Below are 22,190 nucleotides of genomic sequence, written 5' to 3'. Positions count from 1 at the left end.
AGTTATAGACTGGGAGCCTGAATTTTGTTCAGATGAGAACACTACCAACGCAATCGACAGAACCAACGCAATCCCATTCCAATCCCAATGGTATATTTTTCATAAATAGAAAAGTTCATTCTAAAATTAATGTGGAATCTCAAAGGACCCTGAATAGCCAAAAAACAGTCTTGAGACAGAAGAATCAAGCTGGAGGACTTGCATTTCCCAATTTCAAAAGTTACTACAAAGCTACCATTGTAGTCCCATCATAAAGACAGATATATAGGGGCACCTGGGTGGCTCAGTGGGTTAAAGCCTCTGCCTTCGGCTCAGGTCATGATCCCAGGGTCCTGGGATCGAGCCCCGAATTGGCTTCTCTGCTCTGCAGGGAGCCTGCTTCCCCCCTCTCTCTGCCTGCCTCTCTGCCTGCTTGTGATCTCTGTCAAATAAATAAATAAAATCTTAAAAAATAAAAATAAAAAAGACATACAGGGGCGCCTGGGTGGCTCAGTGGGTTAAGCCTCTGCCTTCGGCTCAGGTCATGATCTCAGGGTCCTGGGATCGAGCCCCGCATCGGGCTCTCTGCTCAGCATGGAGCCTGCTTCCTCCTCTCTCTCTGCCTGCCTCTCTGCCTACTTGTGATCTTCCTCTCTGTCAAATAAATAAATAAAATCTTAAAAAAAAAAAAAAGACATACATAGACCAACAGAATAGATCAGAGATCCCAGAAATAAGCCCTCGTCTATATGGTCAGCTGATTTTTGACAAGGTTGCTAAGACCAGGGGTGCCTGGGTGGCTCAGTTGTTAAGCGTCTGCCTTTGGCTCAGGTCATGATCCCAGGGTCCTGGGATCGAGTCCCACATCGGACTCCCTGATCAGTGTCAGCCTGCTTCTCCCTCTCCCACTCCCCCTGCTTGTGTTTCCTCTCTCTGTGTCAAATAAATAAAATCTTAAAAAAAAAAAACAAAAACAAACCCAACATCGTTTATAAAAAAGTTTGCTAAGACCACTCACTGGGGGAAGCACTGTCTTTTCAACCAACGATGCTGAGAAAACTCGATGTTTCCATGCAGAAGAATGAAGTTGGACCCCACCTCACACCATGTGCAAAACTAACTTAAAGTGGGCCAAAGACCGAAATGTAAGAGCTGAAACGATAAAATTCTTAGAAGAAATGCAGGGGGAGTCTTCATGACCTTGGATTTGGCAACGATTTCTTGGATATGATGCCAAAAGTAAGAGAATTAAAGAAAAAATAGGTAAACTGGATTTCACAAAAATTAAAGACTTTGGGGATGAAAAGACACTATAGAGAGAGTGGACAGGCAATCTGGAGATGGGGAAATATTTGCAAACCATGTATTTGATGAGAGATTAGTACTCAGGATAGTTAAAAAAACTACAACTCAACAATAAAATAGTAAATGATTAAAAAATAGCAAAGGACCTGAGGAGACATTTCTTCAAGGAGATACAATGGCCAAAAAGCACAGGGAGAGGCTCTACACCATTCATTCATCGTCAGGCACACGCGAAATCAAAGCCACTGCAAGACGCCATTGCGTGGCCCCTGGGATGGTGACTACCCAAGAAATAAACACATCGATAAATTAGCGGACAGGGAGGAACCGGCGCTAGCAAGGGTGTGGATAAAATCTGGACGCCGGCGCACACCAGGAGGGGTGTGAAAGGCCCTGCTGCTCTGGCAGACGGCTTGCACCTCCTCGGAGAAGTCAGCTCCGCCGCAGACCCTGCCCGGCCACTCCCACGTGCGGGCCCCAGCTAACTGAAAGCGGTAACTCAGGCAGATACCTGTACATCAGTGTCCATTTACGTGGTCCACAATAGCCAAAAAAAGGTGGAAACAACCCAAATATGCATCGATGGATAAAAGAATCATCAAAATGTGGTAGAAACATGCTATGGAATGACGTTCAGCCGCAGAAATGAACCGAGGCTCTGAGTGGGTCTTGAAAACGGGATGCTGAGTGAGAGGAGCCGGACCCAGAGGGCTGCCATCCAAGTGTCCCAAGACGGAAAGTGGAGGGAGGGCCGCAGCATGCCAGCTATGGGGGCAAGGATCCCGGAGCGGAGGACGGAGGGTTAAGACGGACTAGAGTGACGCATGCACAACTCTGAATCCACTGACAGCCTCTGAATTACGCATTTGAAATGTTTTTTTTAAAGATGCTATTTATTTATTTGACACAGATAGAGAGAGAGAGTGAGCGCACAAGCAGAGAGAAGCAGGAGGCAGGAGTGGGAGAGGGAGAAGCAGGCCTCCTGCCGAGCAGAGAGCCCGATGCGGGGCTCGATCCCAGGACCCTGAGACCATGACCTGAGCTGAAGGCAGAGGCTTAACAGACTGAGCCACCCAGGCGCCCCTGAATTACACATTTAAAAAAACATTTACTTGAGAAAGAGAGGGCATGACAGTGCGGGGGGCACAGAGTGGGGGGAGAGGAAGGGACAGGCTCCACTAAGCCCAGAGTCTAATGGTGGGCTTGATCCCAGGACCCTGAGACCATGACCTGAGCCAAAATTAACTCGGATGCTCAGGGTGCCTAGGTGGCTCAGTTGGTTAATACTTTTTGACTCTTGATTTCAGTTCAGATCATGATCTCAGGGTCCTGGGATTGAGCCCCATGTCGGGCTTTGTGCTCAGCAGGGAGTCTGCTTGTCCCTCTGCCCCTCCCCCTGCACTTACACGTGTGTTCTCTCTCTCAAATAAATAAAATCTTAAAAAATAAGTTGCAGGAAACAAGAAAAAACCCAAAGAAATTCACAACCTGAATTTAAAAGCCTAAAGAAAGAACCAAAGAGCTAGCCTTGAAATAATACACAGGATGTCATTCTACAATGGAAAATTCAAAAATCAATGAGAAACAGGTTCATTATTCAACAAACAGTACTGACAATTTTGGCTGCATGGGAAAAAAACTGTTCTTGGGTTCCACATTATGACCAATCCATCTCACCTAGATTAAAAAGGAAAATGTAAAAAAGAAAACCTTAAGAATCTAGAGAAAATTATAGATGAAATAGCCATTCACTCGCATATAGCATAAAAATAATAAAATTACAAGATTCAGAAGCTTCCAATACAGTATAAATTCAGTTCCACAGAACAAGACCAACATTGGTATGCTTGAGAGAGTGTGTTTAAAGTGGAGAACGAGAACTTGTTTTGCCTTGTTCTTATTTTGCTGTTTTTCAAAAAATATTCTCTGCAGTGAACTAATCTTCGACATTCATAAAAGAATATGTTTTGATATGTGAAACAAAAACCTAAAGGAAAAGAACACAATTTTGAATTTTAAACACACAACTTTTTTTTGTTTAAGATTTTATTTATTTGATGGGGAGAGAGAGAGAGAGTGCAAGTAAGCAGAGCGGCAGGCAGAGGGAGAGAGAGAAGCAGGCTCTCTGCTAAGCAGGGAGCCTGATGCGGGGCTCGACCCCATGACCCTGGAATCGTGACCCGAGCTGAAGGCAGCTGCTTAACCAACTGAGTCACCCAGGCGCCCCAACCCACAACGTTCTTAAACCAGAAGTCAACTCACAGCTGGCCGAGTGCGCATGTAGGAGCCCCCAGGAGTCGCCGGTCTGTGTGAGCCGCATGTGGCTGTGTGCAGAGACTGAGCTCAGAGCTGTTTCAGTTGGTCAAGGTGGGGGGCGGAGCCGAGTGCATGGGGGGTCGACTGGGGGTCCATGGGGTCAGAGCATGAGAGGTGAGTGCTGAGGACAGTCGGGGCAGGGGAGGTGGGCGCACAAGTTCCCAGAGGGCAGGGACCTCCCGAGTGACCACTGAACCCCAACAGAAACCGAGGCAGTGCCCTCAATGCCTGCTGCCGCAGGTCCTCTTCCTGGATGGTCAGACAGGTTCTCCCTTCCCGCCTCCCCACCCACACCCTAGAGCACACTCGGCCAGTGGCCGGAACAGGGTGCCCGCCCTGCCCAAGAAGTCTAGGGCCTGACCCTTTAGCCATTTCGAGACAAGGAAGCAGGGCGAGGAAAGGAGGAAGAAGCCAGTTTCTGGTGGGTTCTCAGGTGCTGGGAGGGTTCTAGGCCCCACATGCCACCACGGGCCGCCTCACTGACTTGGTGTGTGGTGCTGACAGGTCGGACAGGCTGTGCCTGACCATGCCCCTGCGTCTATTTTATAGGGGACCGGTGGCTCAGTGGGTTAGGCCGCTGCCTTCGGCTCGGGTCATGATCTCGGGGTCCTGGGATCGAGTCCCGCATCGGGTTCTCTGCTCCGCGGGGAGCCTGCTTCCTCCTCTCTCTCTCTCTGCCTGCCTCTCTGCCTACTTGTGATCTCTCTCTGTCAAATAAATAAATAAAATCTTAAAAAAAAAAAAAAGAAAGGAGAGAACAAAGGCATCCTAGAGGTCAGGTCAGCTGTCAGCAGGACCGTACCTGTGCCTCTTGCCTGCCAGAGGCAGGGAAGGGCCATGGTTCTCAGGTCTGTGAAGTGGCAAGGAGACGTCACACACGAGGTCGGGCACAGAGGCACGTTTATTGGATCCTGGATCTCAGGATCTACCCTCCTCCTGCCTCGCTTCCTCAGCAGGTCTGCCTCACCCACTCTTGTGCAGGGGTGAGTCAGGGCATCAGACTTGGCTCCTTGAAGAGGGGAAAGGTTTTCCCATAGCCCTGGTTACAATGTCCCGGGGAAGACCCTGAGCTGGGTCATATGCCTGCCTTGCAGGTCAAGGCCTGGGGTAGGCTGGGGTTGGCGTGTGTCTTGGGGTGAGTGGGCCCTCCAAGCTGCAGGGCGGCCAAAACCTGCCTGAGAAGACAGCAACCCATCCCGCGCCTGTCACGGCGGTCGGCTAAGGCACACTGGCTGGACTGTGTCCTGCCACAGAAGGCCAGAGATGTGTGGGCACCCTGACCCTCTCTGGACACGGGGCTGCAGAATGCAGCTACTTTTTCCTCCTGGGAATCTGGGAGCTGCCGCTGCTGCAGTTCTCAGGGGCTGGGACGGCCTGTCTGCCGGCAGCTCCGGACGCCTTCCTGGCAGCTGGCCTGTGCTTCTCCTCCTTGGCCAGAGGGGAGGAGTGGGGGGAATGGGGCCCCAGCAGGGCCTGCATGACCCTAATGGCCCCCACCGCGGTGAGGAGCCCCCAGAGCAGGGTGGAAGCCTCCAGCGGAGAGAGCTGTTTCCGTATCCAGCGGAGGGCCTGGGCCAGCGTGTTACCGGAGCTGCGGGCTCGGGGTGGGCTCTTGTCCTGTGGGCGCAGGATTGAGGAACGTCTGCGGGCAGCATGCCTGTGGAGGGTCACACACCACCCCCTCCCTCGTGCCTTCCCACCTGGAGGCCAAACTGTCGGAGCAGCATGTCCAGCGTCGGGTCCCCCAACGACACTGGCGGGAAGAATTCTTCCACCCACTGGCGTCGCCACCACTGGCTGCAACAGGGCAGTGTGCTCAGGGGGTGCTGAGCCCAGAGCCCAGCACCCCACGCAGCACTCTGGCCTTACCTCTGCTCCCCAGGTTGTGAGAACCAGTACTTGTAGCGCTGGGCCCGCACGTAGGTGGGCGGCTGCTTGTGGAAGGGGTACTTAGCCACATCATTCTGGATGAGACGGACCACTGCAAGGGAACAGGGCTCAGCACGGCCAGAGGACCACAGCCCCAGCCTCCCTTTCCCATACACCCTGCGCCTCCTAGACCCTCCCACTTTCCCAGGAGCCCCCCACCCCACAACTCCCCACCAGGCCTCACCAGGGTCCTTGCCCTGCAGCAGGCGCAGGACCAGGCTCGTGAACCAGGGGCTGTGAGTGTGTGGGCCCAGGGCTGCGAACCACATCTGCCAATCGAGGCGGGGCTGGTGGGGCACCACGACGGGGGGCGGCCGACTCACATTCCCGGGCTTGTACATGAACTCGATCTCCTGCCCGGCAGAGCATGTGAGCACTAGCTGCTGGACCGGAGACCCCCTCCCCCACCCCTGCCCGTGGGGACGCTTACCATCCAGTGGTGCCCGTCATAGCTGCCCTCCAGTACCACTTCGGGCCGCCCGCCGAGACCGGTCATCCGGCGGAAGAGGCCGTAGGAGTTTGCCAGCTGCAGGTGCTCCACGGCCCCAAACAGCCGGTGCGCCCCGCTCCAGAGATGCCCATGGCTCGAGGGCTCGATGTAGGAGTATGGTACCTGCAGCAGGGGGCAGAAGCTCAGTGCTGCCCCTCCAGCCCCCACCCTCCTCCCCAAGGGCTACCCACCAGGCTGATCACAAACAAGGCCACCGTGGCAGTGCCAAAGACGAGCAGCTGGGCCGCCGTGCAGAACTTCCTCAGCCACCCTCGCACCTGGGTCCACCTGGGGGGCAGGGGACCCAAGTGCCGTCAGGCCTGCCCTGCACAGTCTACCCCACCCCTCAGGACCACGTACCTCCAGAGGGCCGTCAGCAGTTCCCAGGTGAGGGAGGCCGCCCCCAGCCACATGGTGGGCAGGGTCACCATCTTCAGCCACTGGGAAAATTGGTGGAAGGTAAAGGCTGCAAAAAAAGAAAAGGACGTGAGGAGGAACAGTCCAGCCTTTGTCCTCTGGCCCCCCGGCTGGCACTCACTGGTTCTGGAGCGGACAACATGCTGCTCCCAGTCAACTTCCAGGCCAAAGTAGTGTACGGTGCCGTAGGCCAGCAGCCCGTAGACGGTCAATTCCAACAGCAGAGATAGCACAGCCAGCAGCGCCCTGGGCCAGGCTGCCGAGCGAGAGAGTCATGGGTCGGCTGGGGAGGGACCAGAGCAGGGCTCACTTGGGGGGTGTTGGAGGGAAGCGGACTTGCTGCTGGGCCGTCGGGCTGACAACGCCTGGCGATCGGGGACAAGATCACACTCACATGTGGGTCTCCTTCGGCTGTGGCTGTCGCCAGACTCGGCAGTCAGATGCCTGTCATCCAGAAGAGCGGTGGTGAGCACCAGGGTGAGCAGATTGAAGAAGTTGTAGTTGCCAGTGATGATAATCAGGACTTGCAACAAAACCTGGGAGAAGGTCTGCACTGAGGGCTCCAGGGCCCGCCCCTCCCCGGCCCTTCCGAGCCCTCTTTCAAGGCCCTCCGCAACCCATGCCTGGGTTTCTCCAGCAGGCGCCCCCTCCCCTGCTCATCACCCCCAGCCTGTTACGCTCCCACTCCAACTGGCCTCTGCCCCCTGCTCATACCTTCCACGGCTCCCCATCACCTGGAGAAAAACCCAAGCTCAGCACGCCTCCTGCAGCCCCTCCCCACCTGCCTCTGCTAACTCGTGCTTCTGCTCATGAGGCCTTCTGGATCACCCAGTTCCAGTGGGACGACGACCCACGGGCAGTGCTGAGAAATGCCATGTCCTAGCTTCCTGATGGTGGAGGCCCCACCAACCTGGGAGTAGAAAGCGGCCAAGCGCAGGCGGCGCACAGGGGCGAAGAAGAGAGGGGGCACTGCGATCTCGATGAGGAACGTGGCCACCACGGAGAGTCTGTGCAGCCAGACGGGCAGGTGGTGGGCGAACCAGGAGGCAGGGGTGGGCAGGCACTGTGTTTCGTAGTGGTAGGTGAGGGCTGCGGGTGTAAGTGGGTGGTCAGGGTGAGGCAGCCCCCCCCCCACGCTACCCCACACTCAGGATGGGACCCTCACCAGTTAGCCCCCACCATGCGGGGCAACGGCTGGTCAGCTTGACCACACCCGAGGCAAACATGAGGCGAAACAGCAGCCAGCGCACGAGCCAGAAGGGGAGGCCTTCGTGGGGTGAGGTCCCTGCCAGCCCCCCCTTGGGGGCCTGCTTATGGTGGGGGGGCTGCCTCAGGGGGGCCACCAGCACCGCCAGGAAGCCAGTCTCCAGCAGCAGGGAATCCCTGTGGGGAGAAGGAAGAGCACAAAGGGCCCCTCCCCATCAAGGCCGTTCCCCTTGGAGGGTCCTCCCTGGAGAGGCAAACATATTCCGCCCCGCTGCCCCCACCTCCTGCAGCCCCTCACCCGGAAGTCACTCACCACTGGAAGTAAAGAAACACCTGGCCCACCTGCAGGGAGAAGCGTTGTGAGGGGGGGGGGGTGTCTGCGGAGGCAGACAAGGCAGAGGCAGTGGGGAGGCGCAGGGTGGACAGGACCGGACTGAATTGGTGACCAGGATCCCAGCGGTGGATGGGGGCGGCAGGCAGCCCCCACTTGCCTGGCAGGCAGACAGGTAGGCCGCCCAGAGCAGCAGGTAGACGAAGACGTTTCGCAGCCAGCGCAGCAGCAGGGCGCCCAGGGCCAGCAGGGTGCCCAGCAGGGTCAGCAGCTCCAGACCCTGCGACGTGTCCAGCCCCAGCTGCGGAGCCTCCCACAGCAGCGTCGGCGTCTCCCACAGCTGCTGCCAGCGCCCCTTGCCCTGTGGTCTCAGCGTCCTCCGCGCAGGCAAGATGCCCTCGGCACCATACAGGCCTGTGGGAGGGCACGTCAGGGCCGGGACACTGCCCTCCGAGGCCAGACTCCCGCGCCCTCCAGGCAGGGCCTGCAGACCCCCCTCCTGAGGTCTCGACTGCGGGACCTGCAGACTCTGGCCACCCCGGCGCGAACCCGCGGATCCCCGGCCCCTTCCGAACCAGACTCCGCAGGCCAGGTCCTCCCGCCCGGCGGGCCCGAGGTCGCCCCTCGTCCCGCTCCCTGTCTTTCCCCCGCGCGCCCTGCCTGGTCTGGGCCCGCCCCGGCCCCCGGGTCTGAGCCCGGAGCCGACGGGAAGCGCGCCGCAGCACGCCCCGGTTCCCCGCCAAGCTCCCGCCGCCCGCAGGCCGCGAACGGAGGCCGCCCCGGGGGCTCCGAGGCCTGGTCCTCACTCCGCCCGCACCCGCGCTCTCGGCGAAGCGTCGGCGGGCGCGGGAGCGCACAGAGGGCGCGGGCGAGGGGCCGTCCCCGCGGCGCGCCCTCACCCGGGATCTGCAAGTAGAGGGACGCGAAGGCGAACGCGAAGACGACGGCCACGCCCTGGAGGAAGAGCTGCCTCGGGAGCCGCGAGCCCGCCATGTCCGCTACGCGGCCGCCGCACTCGGCGCCGGGCCCCGCCCCGCCCCGCCCCGCCCCGCCCCGCCCCGCCCCGCCCGCCGCGCCGACAAGCCCCGCCCCCGCCCGGCCCCGCCTCCAGCGCGGCGCGCGGCGCCCGGGGCGTCCTCCCCGGCCGGGGCCGCGTGCGTCATAGATGTGCGCGCGGCGGCGCGGGCGACGTTTTTTCCCTGGGCGGGAACAGCAAAATGGCGCCAGAGCTAGTGGCGGGCTGAGGACGCTGGCTGCCCTGGAAGACGCTCCTGCGGCCCCCGGGCCGCCCCGGCCCCTCCCGGACATGGAGGACGTGGAGGCGCGCTTCGCCCACCTGCTGCAGCCCATCCGCGACCTCACTAAGAACTGGGAGGTGGACGTGGCGGCCCAGCTGGGCGAGTATCTGGAGGAGGTGAGCGCGGCCCCGGGGGAGTGGCGCGGGGCGGGCGGGCGGGGCCGCGAGGCGGGGCGGCGGGCCGGGGGCTGCGGGCCGGCCGCGCCCCGCCTCCTCGGCTGCGGCGCCCGCGCTCCGGCCGCGCTCGCGCTCGGGCTGGCGGCTTTCCGGTTTCGCAGCTGCGCCTCGGCGTCTGGGAATCAGCCCGGAGGTGTCGTCCCAGGTCGCTGCCTGTGCGCGAGCCGAGAAACGGGGTTAGTGGGTGGCGACCAGCCCTCTGGGTGGAGCAGACCTTGGCGCGCGCTCGCGTTTGAGAGCCGGGTTCTCCGTGGGTTTCCAGCCGGCTTCGAGCTGCCGTCAGCACGTGGTCTGTCTTCGGACGGCGCAGCCGAGTGCAGGCCTCGGGACGAGCAGCGGGCTCCGTTTGAGCACATCGCTGTCCCTCCGCAGCCCGTCGGGCCCGCGCGCGTCCGTATCAGCGGTGGCGTCCGTCCTGCCAGATCCAAGGGGCGCTACAAATGTGGCCTTGCTCGGCCCAGCAGCTTTTGTCGGGCTCCACCCTCTCTTTTTGGAACAGGTTTACCTGCTCTGATTTTTCCCCCAAATTATTTGCTTACTTTTTTCCCGCTGTCCGCTCTGTATGTTGAGCTCCTCTGGGCAAGCCCTGGGCCAGCAGCTTCTTACATATCTCCCCTAAACTTACTTCCATGATTTTAAGTTTTAGGTGTATGAGGATAACTCTCAGTTCACATCTCCACCCCAGATCTTTTCTGTGAATTTATTTTCTGCCCAGTTACTCTTGACATTCTACTTCGATGTTCCATGCAGGCGTCTCAGATTCAATACGTTAACTTAGAGCTCTTGGGGCGCCTGCGTGGCTCAATCCATTAATCAGGATTTCAGGGTCCTGGGAGCCCCGCATCAGGCTCCCTGCTCAGTGGGGAGTCTGCTCCCTCTCCCTCTGCATCCCCCTCACCCCCAACTCATGCCCTTTCTCAAATAAATAAAATGTTAGGAAAAAAAATAAAGTGGATATCCTGCCTAGATCTGTCTTCTAGTCCCGGTAAATAGCACTGCTGACGAACGGAAGGTGAGAGCTAAGAGCTGCTCTGCTGAAACCCTGTGTTTCACACCCCGTTCACCCATGGATTCTGTCTGTTCACCCCCAGAATTTTACTTGAATTCATCTGTTCTTTACCTCGGATGCATGTAAAATCTTCCTTCCCAGGCTCCTTACAGCTGTTTTGGCCCCATCCAGTTCATGCTCTATCCAGCAGAAAGTGTGACTCTCAGCTGCTGTGGTGTCCTGTCACCCCTCAGGGCCTTTCTGCTGCACTCAACAGAGAGTACAAACCACCTTTTTTGAGTCTGGCCTTGCTGACTGTTTTAGCCTCATCCTGGGCTTCTCTCCACCTGTTCTTTGAAGCCAATCAACCTACAACTCTGGAACTCATTCTTTTTTGTTGTTGTTGTTTAAATAAGGAAATTTACTTAGTATTATTATTGTTGTTATTTTTAAGGAATCTCTATACCCAGCCTGGGGCTTGAATTCACAACCCTGAGATCAAGAGTTGCATGCTCTAAGGCGCCCCGGAGCTCGTTCTTGACCCAGGGTCTTTATAATTTCTGCCTCCACTGGGGAATACTCTTTCTTCTTCTTCTTCTTCTTTTTTAGATGTACTTTTTTTTTTTTTTTAAGATTTTATTTATTTATTTGGCAGAGAGAGACACAGCAAGAGAGGGAACACAAGCAGGGGGAGCAGGAGAGGGAGAAGCAGGCTTCCCATTGAGCAGGGAGCCTGATGCGGGGCTCGATCCCAGAACCCTGGCATCATGACCTGAGCCGAAGGCAGACGCCAGGTGCCCCTGGAATATTCTTTCTTTAGTTCTTTTTGCAACGAGTCCCTTCATCCTTTATGTCTCCGTATTCTTCCGTCAGTACGTCAGGACATCGTCCTGTGTCTCAGTGATTCCTTAACTTTTCACTTGTTTGTGGTCTTTCCACTCGAGAATGTCAGTTCTGCTAGGGCAGGAACCGTGTGTGCATTCTGTTCCCTTTGCATAATAGAATGCCTGGCACATGGTAGACACAGAGTGTGTGTTTGTTGAATGAATCCTTGATCTATTGATCTGCCTCCTCTGCTTGGACACATAGGCTGCTAAAAAAATTCAGAGAATTGTGCTGGGTGGGGCTGTTATGGGTTCAGGTATCCACAGTGAGCAGGCTGCTTGGTGATGCCTGGTAAATCTGCTTCCTGGCTTGGTCAGCTCCTTCCTTCCTTCTAAAGATTTTTAAAATTTTTTATTTTTTAATATTTAAGTTTTAAAATTTTTTTTCAGAGAGAGAACACGTAGGGAGGAGGGGCAGAGGGAGAGAGAGAATCTCAAGCAGACTCCATACTCAGTGCGGAGCCCGATGAGTGGTTCAATCTTACACCCCTGAGTTCATGACTTGAGCTGAAGCCAAGAATTGGACTCTCAACACTCAATCTGACACTGAGCCATCCTGGCCACTGAAATACTTTGTTTTTTGATCATTTTTAAGTAATCTCTATACCCAGAGTGGGGCTTGAAGTTAGACCCCTGAGATGGAGAGTCGCACGCTCTACTAACAGTCAGCCGGCCGCGCCCCGCTTGGTGCTTCTGTGTTTGCTCTTGCAGACCTCTGCCCTCTGAAGTCCTGATGTCCCTGCTTCTACTTTTGTCCTTACCCTTCTTTTCATTTTCCATGCAGCTACCAGAAAGTTCTTTTCTAAAAAAATTTTAACAAATCGTATTATGTTGCTCTTTTCCATCTGTTTATTTGTTCATTGTTGTTGAGTGTCTGTTGTAGCCAAGAATCGTGTTAAACTGAGAAAATAGTGGCAAGGAAACAGTCGTCCCTGCTGCCCCCTTCTGGGAGGATGGATCCTAAGGAAGTAAGCACGCAGGTTGGAACAGGTGTTAGTTCTACAGAGAGGTTAAGAGAGGGGCTCGAAGTCCTAGCTAGTGGGTGGCAGAGTGGAGGCCCCCTCCTCACTGTGTCTTTGTGTAAAAACAGACTGACGAGAGATTCAGAAGGAACGTTGAGGGCTCCAAGAGGAGTCTGGGTGAAAGGACTTGGCCAGTCATGGAGAGCTGAAGCATGTCCCAAGGTTCTGAGCTGGGAGAGTGCTTGGCTCCCAGGGCGACCATGGAGAGGGACCGTGTGACCGCTCTGTAGTGAGTGGGGAAGGGGGGGCAAGTGGAGAGGAAGCTGGTTAGCGTACGAGGTTCTCTGTAGAGTTTGGGTTTTTTCCCTAAGAGGGGCAGAAAGCCATTAAGGTTCCGAGCGGAGGGATGCAATCTGCCTCGTGTCTCCCCACACGCACCTGCTTGTGAAGAGGAGGGTGGAGGGGACTGAGGGGCGGAAAGAATCCGGTCCGGGCCGGCGTCCGGGTGAGAGGGGGAGCTGACCGGTGGTCAGTGAAGAGGAGCAGACGGGTTAGGCCGGAGCACGGAAATATCGGGGGAAGCGAGAGAAGACAGGGAGGAGCTAAGATTTGCAGATCCGTGGACGGCGCTTGCGGGGGTATCGGGGTCAGTGTGCACCTGTCCAGTGTGAATTTTGGTTAAGACATGCAAACGGTGTTTGAAGAAGGTAGTTGGACATACAGGTTTAGGCTTAGACGGGAGGCCCAGACTGGAGCGTGCATTTCGGAGTTGTTCAAATGCCGGAGTGTGAGGTCCTACAAGTGGGTGAGCCTGGCCTGAGAAGAAAAGGGCCACTTCTGCAGTTCAGGGCCTGGGTGACTCAGCTGCCCTCTCTTTCAGATCTGTCCTTTCTGGAAAACCCGTTCACTTTTCCAGAATGCTCTGCACTCTTTCAGACTGGCGTGTTTCTCCAGTGACCTGAAAAACTTGCTCTGTCTTTCAAGAATTAGTAGAAGTGGCCTCGTGGTAGTGTCCCCCCAGACTCCTCCTTCTTTGGGCCCCCATAGTGCCTAATGTCTGACCTTGCTCTCCAGCACACCCTGCGTTTTTGACTAATGCTCATTTTCCTTGCTAGTTGGATCGCAGGTCTGCTGACTGCCTTTGTGGGAGCAGTTGCTCTTCCTAGAAGGCCACAGCCTTCATCTGCCTAGGGAGTGTCTTCCAGGCTCAGCTCCAATGGCAGCACTTCTCAGTTCATCAGACATTTATTGGACACGAGCTTCTGGCCCTGAGGTGGAGGCTGGAATTGGCCCTCCCAGGGTTGGGGAAGTCCCGGGCGTGAGAGCTGCGCTGCGGGACTACTCACACGGGCGCAGCCGGGAGCGGTGTTCCAGGCGGACGGAGAGCAAGGGCGAAGAGCTTGGAAAAACGTGTTGGGGCTGTTTGCTGAGCGGCGTGCAGGAGAGGGCTCTGTTGTGGAGAGCCCCTGGGTTGCGTATGGAGAGAAAAAGCTTGCGGACATTTAGCTGTCTTGGGGTGGCCCTAAGCACCGCCCTGTGGCAAAGGAAAACACGCTGCTGTAGATGGGTTTGGGAATTGTCGGCCTGTGGTCTGTGGACCACGCACATTTAGAGGTCGTAGGAGCTCTCGGGGGAGTCCGGTGGGGGTGGGGGGTCGGGTTGCAGAAGAAGCAAGAGGATTCACTTGGAAGTGTTTCCTTAATTTCTGCTCAGAGGATTTAGACCCCAGTGATTTGTGTCTGTCTCCCCTCTGGGTGAGGGGTCTTCCTGCCTGATTCTATCCGAGTCAGCCTGGACTTGGGTGGGTTCAGTGCGGTGCGCTGCCAGGCCTCCAGAAGGGAGCTGCTGTGCCGCTCTCGCTGTTGGTGGCTGACAGACTCCAGGGCCCTCCTTTTCCAAAACGCTGCCCCTCCCCTCCCAAAATTTAAAAAAAAAAAGACAACCAGAGAGCCCCAAGCAGAGCTGGTGCTCTGAGGGGCGCCTTGTGGTGACCAGGCCCTGCAGGCTGGGTGCTGGGTGGGCTCTGGGGGGAGCAGTATACACAGATGTTAGCTTCCCAATGCCTGGTATTGTGTCTTGCAGCTGGACCAAATCTGCATCTCTTTTGACGAAGGGAAAACCACAATGAACTTCATTGAGGCAGCGCTGTTGATCCAGGGGTCAGCCTGTGTCTACAGTAAGAAGGTGGGCACCGCCTGGCTGCAGGTCTCATGGGACTGAGGTTCACTGTGCTGCTGGGGCAGGTGGCAGGCTCGTCCCTGTCTGTTCCCTGCTTCGCCAGCGCCTGCTGTCTCCCCAGTTCCGCACTGCCTTATAGCTCGGCTTAGGCTCCTAATCAGAATGGTTGTAATTGAGGAACAAGCTTGGATTGATACTTGCAGGGCTGCTGCTAACACTGGCCCGCTGGCAGTGTACACAAGAGCCCCACGCAGCAAAGAGTTAGCCCATCTAGAATGTCCGTCCCGAAGCCCAGAAACTGTGTTGTAGAATAAGAGGAAAAGCTGAATGAAGGGAACACCTTGAGAAAAACCAGTATTTAGGACGTGTCCACCAGAAGGAAGTCAGAGCGAGGCAAATTTAAAAAACGTCTGGGAGTCAGAGATGTAGAGAATTTTAAAGGGGAAGAAAAAAAAGACCAAAATTGTTGAATGTAGTGAATTGACCCTCACAGGAAAGGTTTTCATGTGTGTAGTGGGTCTGTAATTGGAAGGTCACCAGGGGTTTTAGTGAAGAGGAGGCGAGACTGTGGGGTGGGGAGAGGTGAGAAGGCGCCACATGACCCCTTGTGGGAGAGGTTACAGGGAGGGGACACGGATGGGCAGTCAGCAGAGCTGTGGTCCTCCACCCCGCCGTAATGCACCTCGTTCCCCGCGGACCCTGCCTGGCCTGGTGGTACAGCACCGCGCAGCGGGTAGCTATCAGGATTTCTTAAGTGTTCTTAGTGACAGCCAGGATTGAACCCCACAGAGCTGAAGGGTGAGAGGGTGGCAGATGACATCCGGTCCTGGTAGAAGCCGTTCGGGCGTGGGTCAGGGCCGTGGGTTGTTAGGCTCCATCTCAGGAGTCCAGAGGGAGAAGTCAGTATTGATGTAGAGAAGTTGGACACAGGCATTTGGAGAGTTCCTGCCTAAGGCCCCAGTTTTCATAACAGAATAAAAGTCAGTTACTGAGAATCAGTTCCTGGGTAGGAAATTTGGAGAGTGAAATTCGGTGAAAGCCTCTGAGGGGAACGCAGACAAGACTGAGAGCGCCGCCGTCCGTGGGGCTCGGTGCCTCCTGCTGGTCACGTGCGTTTCCTCCAGCGGCGCTTAGCCAACCCTGGCGGAGGAGCAAGAAGTGGGTGACAGCCTGGATCCAGAACTGGCAGTGCAGTGGGTGGGGGGAGAGAAGGCGCACAGGAGGTAAGTGTTGGGACGCGTGACGGGGTCCCAACTAGAAGGGCGAGCGATCCATCTGCATTCGGGCTTAACTTGCACAGGACCCAGTAGATTAACCTCTGGGCAGCAGAAGTTATTAAAACAGTTTAATATGTCGCTGGTTTTGGTCCTAGATAATCCCATTAAATCAGAATCCTACGTCCTGCATTTGTCCTAAGAAGGAGTGTCCGCAGCCAGCTTTGCACAAGATGTGAGGTGACAGACAGATGCGCGGGTGTGCGGTAGAGCAAGTGCAGGGACGTGTCAGCAGTGAAGCCGGGAAGGTGTGGGGGGTCAGTAGCGTCCAGTAGGACTTTTCGGAATGATGGAGCCGTTCTGTGATCTGGGCCGTCAGAGGTGGTGAGTACTAGTGACCTGTGGCGCCAGGCCCTTGAAATGTGGTCAGTGTGATGGAGGAATGTTGAGTTTCATTAACTTCATTAACTTAAGTTTAAATTGGTAAAGCCACATGTAGCTAGTGGGTGCAGATTAGGTCACACAGCCTGAGACTCGCGCCCCTGGCCGCACATCTGGGACCTACCCCTGACCCCGGCGGCTTTCTGTCTCCTGGTTCGTTCTCCTTGGAAATGGGAACAGCTCTGATACCTGCTTCCGACAGGCCAGATGGGATGAAGCGCGAACACAGATAGATGTGGCAAACACTTAAAAAATTTCACGTTTATTAACCCCAATAAACGGGGCCCATGTGTTGGGGGGCTGCCGTCCGTTGTGCTCAGCACTGGGTCCAGTGCCTGGTGCCAGGCCCCATACATAAAAGATGTGCAGTGAACATCTGTTGGTGGGAAAACGGGGGGAAAAAAAAAAGGCAGGACCAAGAAGAGAGTGGTGTGTGCTCTTGGGCGCTGTTACTGCAGAAGGAATGGCCCAGAGGTGGCCCACGTGCACACCCTGCTGGCCAGCATCTCAGAAATGCTGAGCCTCCCCATCGTGGTGGGGTCCCACAGGTTGTGGCTGGGGCTCACGGAGGTGGGGCACCAGTGGCCCATGCCTGCGGGAGGGAAAGGAGCCAGCTCTGGGTGCTGGGCGGGGTCAGCACGGAGATGGGCTTGTGGGCCGCACGCAGGCCAGTGTGTGGGGCGCGAAGGCCAGCAGGGCTGCTTGGAGTGTGGGGACAGAGGAAGAGGAGAGGGCCACAACTGATGAGACGCGCTGGTTGGACTGGAGAAGTCTTTCTGCAGCCACATTGGCAGGACTTGGGCTGCAAGTTTTGGCTTTTCTGTGTACAGGCTTGTCTGTGTGTGTACACAGCAAGGGCTCTGGGGAGGGCCCTGGACCATCTGGGCTGGGCTTTTCTTTCCACTCCTCACTGGCTGCTTCTGGTCTCCAGGTGGAGTACCTCTACTCGCTGGTCTACCAGGCTCTCGACTTCATCTCTGGCAAGAAGTGAGTACTGGTCTGAGCCCGGAGGTGGAGGCCTGTGTGTCTGCCCCGCATGTAGCTCAGGGGAGGCCCATGCAGCCTGCCAGACGCCCGTGCATTGGTTCTCTCTCAGGCGGGCCAAGCAGCTCTCCTCGGAGCGGGAAAATGGGGCCAGGGGGGACACCAGCTCCATGGCTCCCCAGGAGGGGGAGGACCAGGTGAGAGTTCTTGGCCGCCTGACCACTGCCCCCCGCACACTTGCCCAGCGCTGCTCCTGAGCTCTGTCTCCCCGCAGTTCGTGTCGCTGGATGACCTCCCGGACTCGCGTGCTAATGTGGATCTGAGGACTGACCTGCCCCTCCGTGTGAGTGCCCCTCCTCCTGTAGGGGCTACACTGAGCTGCAGGGGCTGTGGGAAGGTGTCCTCCCACGTGGGTTCCCCACCTGGAAACCCCGGGGCCTGTGGCTCACCCACTCTTGGCCTCCATGCAGGAGGTCCTCATTGTCCCTCTCCTGCCCATGGCCCTCGTGGCCCCTCATGAGATGGAGAAGAGTGTCAGCCCCCTGTACAGGTACGGGCCTGAGCCTGGTGGAGGGAGTCCGGTAAGGGGAGAGGGCCCAGTGGAGAGGGTCTCTGCATCGGCTGTGTTTCTGCCTGCACAGCTGTCAGGGGGAGGTCCTAGCCAGCCGGAAGGATTTTAGGATGAATACATGCACCCCCCACCCCAGGGGAGCCTTCATGTTGGAGCCAGTCGGCATCTCCCCAGTGGAGACCCTGCTGCCGAGGAACCGGAAGGGTGAGGGCTTGGATGTGGGGGCTTGGGAAGGAAGGGTCCCCTGTGCCTGTGCCTGCCAGCCCTGGTCCCACCTCTCTCCCCAGGCACCTGCACTGAAGGTGGTTCTGTTGGTGCAGTTCCCCTCTGTCCTGGCTTTGGCCATAGCTGGCTCAGCCCCGGGGTGCCTGAGTCCTGTGCCAGGTCTCTGCTCTCCCTACCCAGCCCTTGGGAGGGACCTCCTGGGGGAGGGCGAGGGCTGACCCTGTCCCATCCCCCATCTTTCCCAGAGGCTGAGAGGGCTGAAGAGCAGCCAATGGAAGTTACTGCGTGCGGCCCTGGCCCTGTGCTCGACGTCTCCCCGGAGTCCAGTGAGGAGAGAGGACGTGTGGACTTGCAGTGGGGGTGGAGGTGGGGGGCGCGGGGCTCTGCGCGGGGCTCTGCTCAGCTGCCCCAGGGGTGAGGTGTGGGGAGCAAGAAAGCCTGGCTTCTTTGTGCCCAGGCTTTGGCCTCCCTCCCCACCGTGGCCCACTTGGTCTCATGACTGCCCTCTGACCATTCTTAACCCACTGAGCCACCCAGGCGCCCCTGCCCTCTGACCATTCTTGAGCCTGTGAGGTTTGGATCTATCCCTCCTCTCTGGGCAAGCACGGATGGCAGCATTTCAGGAGGAAAATTGCTAAAAGTAAAAGGAGCCAAACAGAACAGAGGGGCATGACGAGAAGAGTGGGGACTGTCCGGCTGCGTTCTCCGGGTCTGATGAATGAGGCTGGGTGAGGGACGGGCCTCGCAGGTTCTCCTGGGTGTTGGCCAGGGGTGGCCTCCCACCTCCTGTCTGGTGTCTTCCTCCCCTGCTCAGGTGCCTCTCCAGAAGGCCCAATGCCTGGAGGTGGTGGTGAGGATGAGGGCCCAGAGGAGGCAGCAGAGCTTCCTGAGGCCACCGCCCCCGAGGCCCCTCAGGAGCCCCAGGAACCCAGGAGCCCGCAGGAGGTAGGACCCTGACTGAGGCCTGCAAAGCTTGAGCCATCAGCTGGGCAAGCTTGCCCACACTCAGAAGGGACAGGCAGCACTGTGGGCTTTGCACTCTGTTCCTTCCGTCTGGTCCTTGCACACTGGGGCTGTGGGTGCACCCTCCAGACAGCCTTCGACCTGCCTTTGCACCCAGCCCTTTAGGGCAGCGCTGATCACATTGTCCCTCTTCCTGAGCAGAACAGCTGCGGCTCCTCGGGAAGGAGCTGGGCTTCAGGGTCCAAGCCCCGTGGTGTCTGTAGCTCCCACCAAGGACGGCAGCTGGTTTCCAAAGCTGACTCCTCGAGGTCAGGCTTGCAGGAGGGAATGGGCTCCAAGGTTTTGGCAGCTTCCTTCCATCATCCGGGGTCAGCTTTGTGTTTCAGCTTACAGCTGAGAAACTGATGCACAGAGGAGAAAAAGTTAATATTTGTTCATTTTGATTGGTAGATGTATCATGTTTATCTTTTTTTCTTTCTTTTTTTAGATTTTATTTATTTATTTGACAGAGATCACAAGTAGGCAGAGCATCGGGCAGAGAGAGAGGGGGAAGCAGGCTCCCCGCTGAGCAGAGAGCCCGATGCGGGGCTCGATCCCAGGACCCTGAGATCATGACCTGAGCCGAAGGCAGAGGCCCATCCCACTGAGCTACCCAGGCGCCCTATCTTATTTTTTTCTTAAAGAAAAATAGAAGTACCCCATGACCACTAGTTTACTAGTTTATATGTTCTCCTACAATTTTTCCTAGAGTTTTGTTTGCCCTCAGAGGGTCCCTGCAGGGCTCTTGACGTCTGGCCCCGGAGCACAGCTGCTGGGTTGCCTGAGCCTTGGGTGGAGGAGGGAGAGACGGATCTGTGGGCTGTTTCTCTGCAGAGCGCTGCCCAGCCTGGTCAGTGTGTGCTACGGGAGCGACGGCAGCCAGCGTCCCTGGTGAAGGTGAGGGGTCGTGGGGCTCAGACCCCCACGCCAGGGAGGTGGTGCTGAGGCTCCCCTGCCTTCACCCCTGCTGGCTCTCTTGTGAGGAATCTTCCTTCCTCCAGAAATCAGTCACCTCTTCTGCCGCTCTGGGGCACCTCCCTCCCTGGTGTGTCACCCTTGGGTTCTGGATTGAATGTGGCTAGCCCTTCTCTGGCTATCACTGCACTCAGTGGGCTTTTGAGGGAGGGTGGGCATCCCCAGGGCCCCCCACTCCCTGCAGTGTCTGCTTGTGCTCTGTGCTCAGGAGACTCCAGACCCCTGGCAGAGCCTGGACCCCTTTGACTCCCTGGACTCTAAGCCTTTCAAGAAAGGTAACTGGGTAGAGGGACACCTCCCTTGGGCGTCTGTGGACGGGCTCTCTGGAGCACCCGTGGTTGGTGAGGGTGGGCTCTATACCCGTTAGGAGCCTGGTGGGGACTGTGCTCCCTGGTGCAGTTGCTCCTGGAGCGTGTGGGTGCTGTAGCCTGCCCCAGGGCCCCAAGCTGTGCTCATGCCCCCAGGTAGGCCTTTCTCCGTGCCCCCCTGCGTGGAGGAGGTTCCAGGACAGAAGCGCAAGAGGAAGGGTGCCGCCAAGCTGCAGGACTTCCACCAGTGGTACCTGGCTGCCTGTGAGTGGTGGTGGGGCGTGGGGCTGGGCCAGGGCGGGAGGGTCCAGGTATAGCCTGCAGGGACTTGGCTTGGTTCCCGCTGACCAAATTCTCTTGAAGATGCTGACCACGCCGACAGCAGGAGGCCCCGGCGAAAGGGCCCGTCCTTTGCAGGTGAGGTCAGAGTTGTGAGTGCGCCCTTCTGAGGAGCAGTGGTTCTGTGCCGTATTTTGCCTGCCTGCCCTTGGCCTGGGGGCTGCCCAAGGCTCTAGGTGGACTGGGAGTGCCTGGGCAGGACATGGGAGCCCCCTCACGAGGTCTCTGTGTGCAGACATGGAGGTCCTGTACTGGAAGCATGTAAAGGAGCAGTTGGAGACTCTCCGGAAGCTGCAGAGGAGGGAGGTCAGTGCTGGCCTTTGTCTGGACCCCACGAGGCCCCTAGTGGGCACAGCAGTGCCCCTCATAGGTGCTCTCTGCACAGATGACTGAGCGGTGGCTGCCGAGGCCGGAGGAAGGGCTGTGGCCTGTGGAGGACCAGCTGGAGGATTCCCTGGAGGATCTCGGGACGGCAGGTGGGGGCCTGCTGGGATGGGCCTGGGTGGGGGGTTCAGCGTCCACTGCCAGCGAACCTGCCTCCTGCTGGGGCTTCTCTGTCTGCCAGCAGATGACTTTCTCGAGCCTGAGGAGTATGCAGAGCCTCAGGAGGCAAAGCCTGGGGAAGCTGCTGACCTGGGTAGGTCTGAGAGGGGCCTGCTGGCCAGGGGGCCACGAGAGGGAGGAAGGGTGTGGCCCACGGCCCCATCAGCTCACAGTTGCCTCTTTTCCAGAGGCAGAGGCCATGCCAGCATCCCTGAGCTATGAGGAGCTGGTCCGAAGGAATGTGGTAAGTCTGAGTGAGAGCTGGCGGGTTGCTGGGTGAGGGGCCCCTGCACAGAAGGAGGCAGCTCCCTGGTCCCCCCCAGGAGCTCTTCATCGCCACCTCTCAGAAGTTCGTCCAGGAGACGGAGCTGAGCCAGCGCATCAGGGACTGGGAGGATACTCTCCAGCCCCTGCTCCAAGAGCAGGTGAGGGGCTGGGCCAGTTCTGGCTGAGAAGTGGGGACTCCCCTGCGGCCTGCCTTGATTTTGCCCCAGGACCGTGCCCCTTCTCCTTTCAGGAACAGCACGTGCCGTTTGACATCCATACTTACGGGGACCAGGTGGTGTCCAGGTTCAGCCAGCTCAACCAGTGGTGTCCCTTTGCGGAGCTCGTAGCTGGCCAGCCTGCCTTCGAGGTGTGTCGTTCCATGCTGGCGTCCCTGCAGCTGGTGAGTGGCCTGGGGGGCCTGGGAGGGAAGTGGGCCCCGACGCCGCTGACGCCTCATCCCTACAGGCCAACGACCACACGGTGGAGATCACCCAGCAGCCGGGGCTGGAGGCGGCCGTGGACACCATGTCCCTGAGACTCCTCACACACCAACGGGCCCACAAGCGCTTCCAGACCTACGCTGCCCCCTCCATGGCCCAGCCCTGAGTGCGGAGCATTGAGCCTGAGGGGTGGGCTCTGGAGGTCCATCCCTCCTGGGTGCTGGGCACGCAATCTGCTCACTACCCTTGTTTCCTGGCCGGCCCAGCCGAATAAAATGGTGTTGCCAACCCACCTAACCCTTAAAGGAACTTAAACTCCTGCTCTGTGCAGGGAAAGGGCTGCCTGTGCCCTAACTCCTTGGCAAGTGACCAGGTCCTGAGCCCTTTCTGCCTTGGTCTCCTGGGACAGATGACAGGCACAC

General features: G+C 57.5%; 2 protein-coding genes and 1 long non-coding RNA gene across 8 annotated transcripts; 2 read left to right on the top strand and 1 right to left on the bottom strand.

Annotated features, from left to right (window-relative positions):
* Positions 1 to 4,483: 4,483 nt before the first annotated feature.
* LMF2 (lipase maturation factor 2) lies at positions 4,484 to 9,004 on the bottom strand. Of its 2 annotated transcripts, XM_032345763.1 has the most exons (14): positions 8,873 to 9,004; positions 8,134 to 8,387; positions 7,956 to 7,984; positions 7,602 to 7,819; positions 7,347 to 7,525; positions 6,831 to 6,972; positions 6,558 to 6,692; positions 6,380 to 6,485; positions 6,211 to 6,307; positions 5,960 to 6,142; positions 5,714 to 5,882; positions 5,470 to 5,581; positions 5,301 to 5,397; positions 4,484 to 5,217 (listed from the first exon to the last, which is right to left on the bottom strand). In XM_032345763.1, exons 1-14 carry the CDS (start codon positions 8,964 to 8,966, stop codon positions 4,912 to 4,914), a joined length of 2,121 nt encoding a protein of 706 aa, XP_032201654.1. In that variant the 5' UTR covers positions 8,967 to 9,004; the 3' UTR covers positions 4,484 to 4,911. The 2 variants fall into 2 exon arrangements, with proteins under 2 accessions (XP_032201654.1, XP_032201653.1); XM_032345762.1 differs by having other exon boundaries at positions 6,380 to 6,692.
* Positions 9,005 to 9,142: 138 nt separating this feature from the next.
* Positions 9,143 to 22,065, top strand: NCAPH2 (non-SMC condensin II complex subunit H2). 5 transcript variants are annotated; one of them, XM_032345749.1, is made up of 20 exons: positions 9,143 to 9,387; positions 14,364 to 14,465; positions 17,046 to 17,101; positions 17,211 to 17,295; positions 17,373 to 17,441; positions 17,569 to 17,648; positions 17,740 to 17,873; positions 18,140 to 18,220; positions 18,709 to 18,839; positions 19,731 to 19,793; positions 20,080 to 20,146; positions 20,336 to 20,443; positions 20,543 to 20,596; positions 20,754 to 20,824; positions 20,904 to 20,994; positions 21,084 to 21,155; positions 21,250 to 21,305; positions 21,385 to 21,486; positions 21,556 to 21,695; positions 21,794 to 21,899. In XM_032345749.1, exons 1-19 carry the CDS (start codon positions 9,280 to 9,282, stop codon positions 21,673 to 21,675), a joined length of 1,650 nt encoding a protein of 549 aa, XP_032201640.1. In that variant the 5' UTR covers positions 9,143 to 9,279; the 3' UTR covers positions 21,676 to 21,695; positions 21,794 to 21,899. The 5 variants fall into 5 exon arrangements, 4 of the variants coding, with proteins under 4 accessions (XP_032201640.1, XP_032201639.1, XP_032201637.1 ...); XR_004286525.1 differs by having other exon boundaries at positions 9,144 to 9,387; positions 21,556 to 21,728; positions 21,794 to 21,898; XM_032345748.1 differs by having other exon boundaries at positions 9,145 to 9,387; positions 21,579 to 21,695; positions 21,794 to 22,065.
* LOC116592578 lies at positions 14,472 to 16,511 on the top strand. The gene is made up of 2 exons (XR_004286527.1): positions 14,472 to 15,682; positions 15,832 to 16,511. It is a non-coding gene; the product is annotated as an uncharacterized LOC116592578 (long non-coding RNA).
* Positions 22,066 to 22,190: the final 125 nt, after the last annotated feature.

The sequence above is a fragment of the Mustela erminea genome, chromosome 6 (genome assembly GCF_009829155.1).
Source record: "Mustela erminea isolate mMusErm1 chromosome 6, mMusErm1.Pri, whole genome shotgun sequence".
Taxonomy (NCBI): Eukaryota; Metazoa; Chordata; class Mammalia; order Carnivora; family Mustelidae; genus Mustela; species Mustela erminea.
The sequence above is the reverse complement of the archived record's forward strand: the minus strand, read 5'-3'. Positions and strand labels throughout refer to the sequence as shown.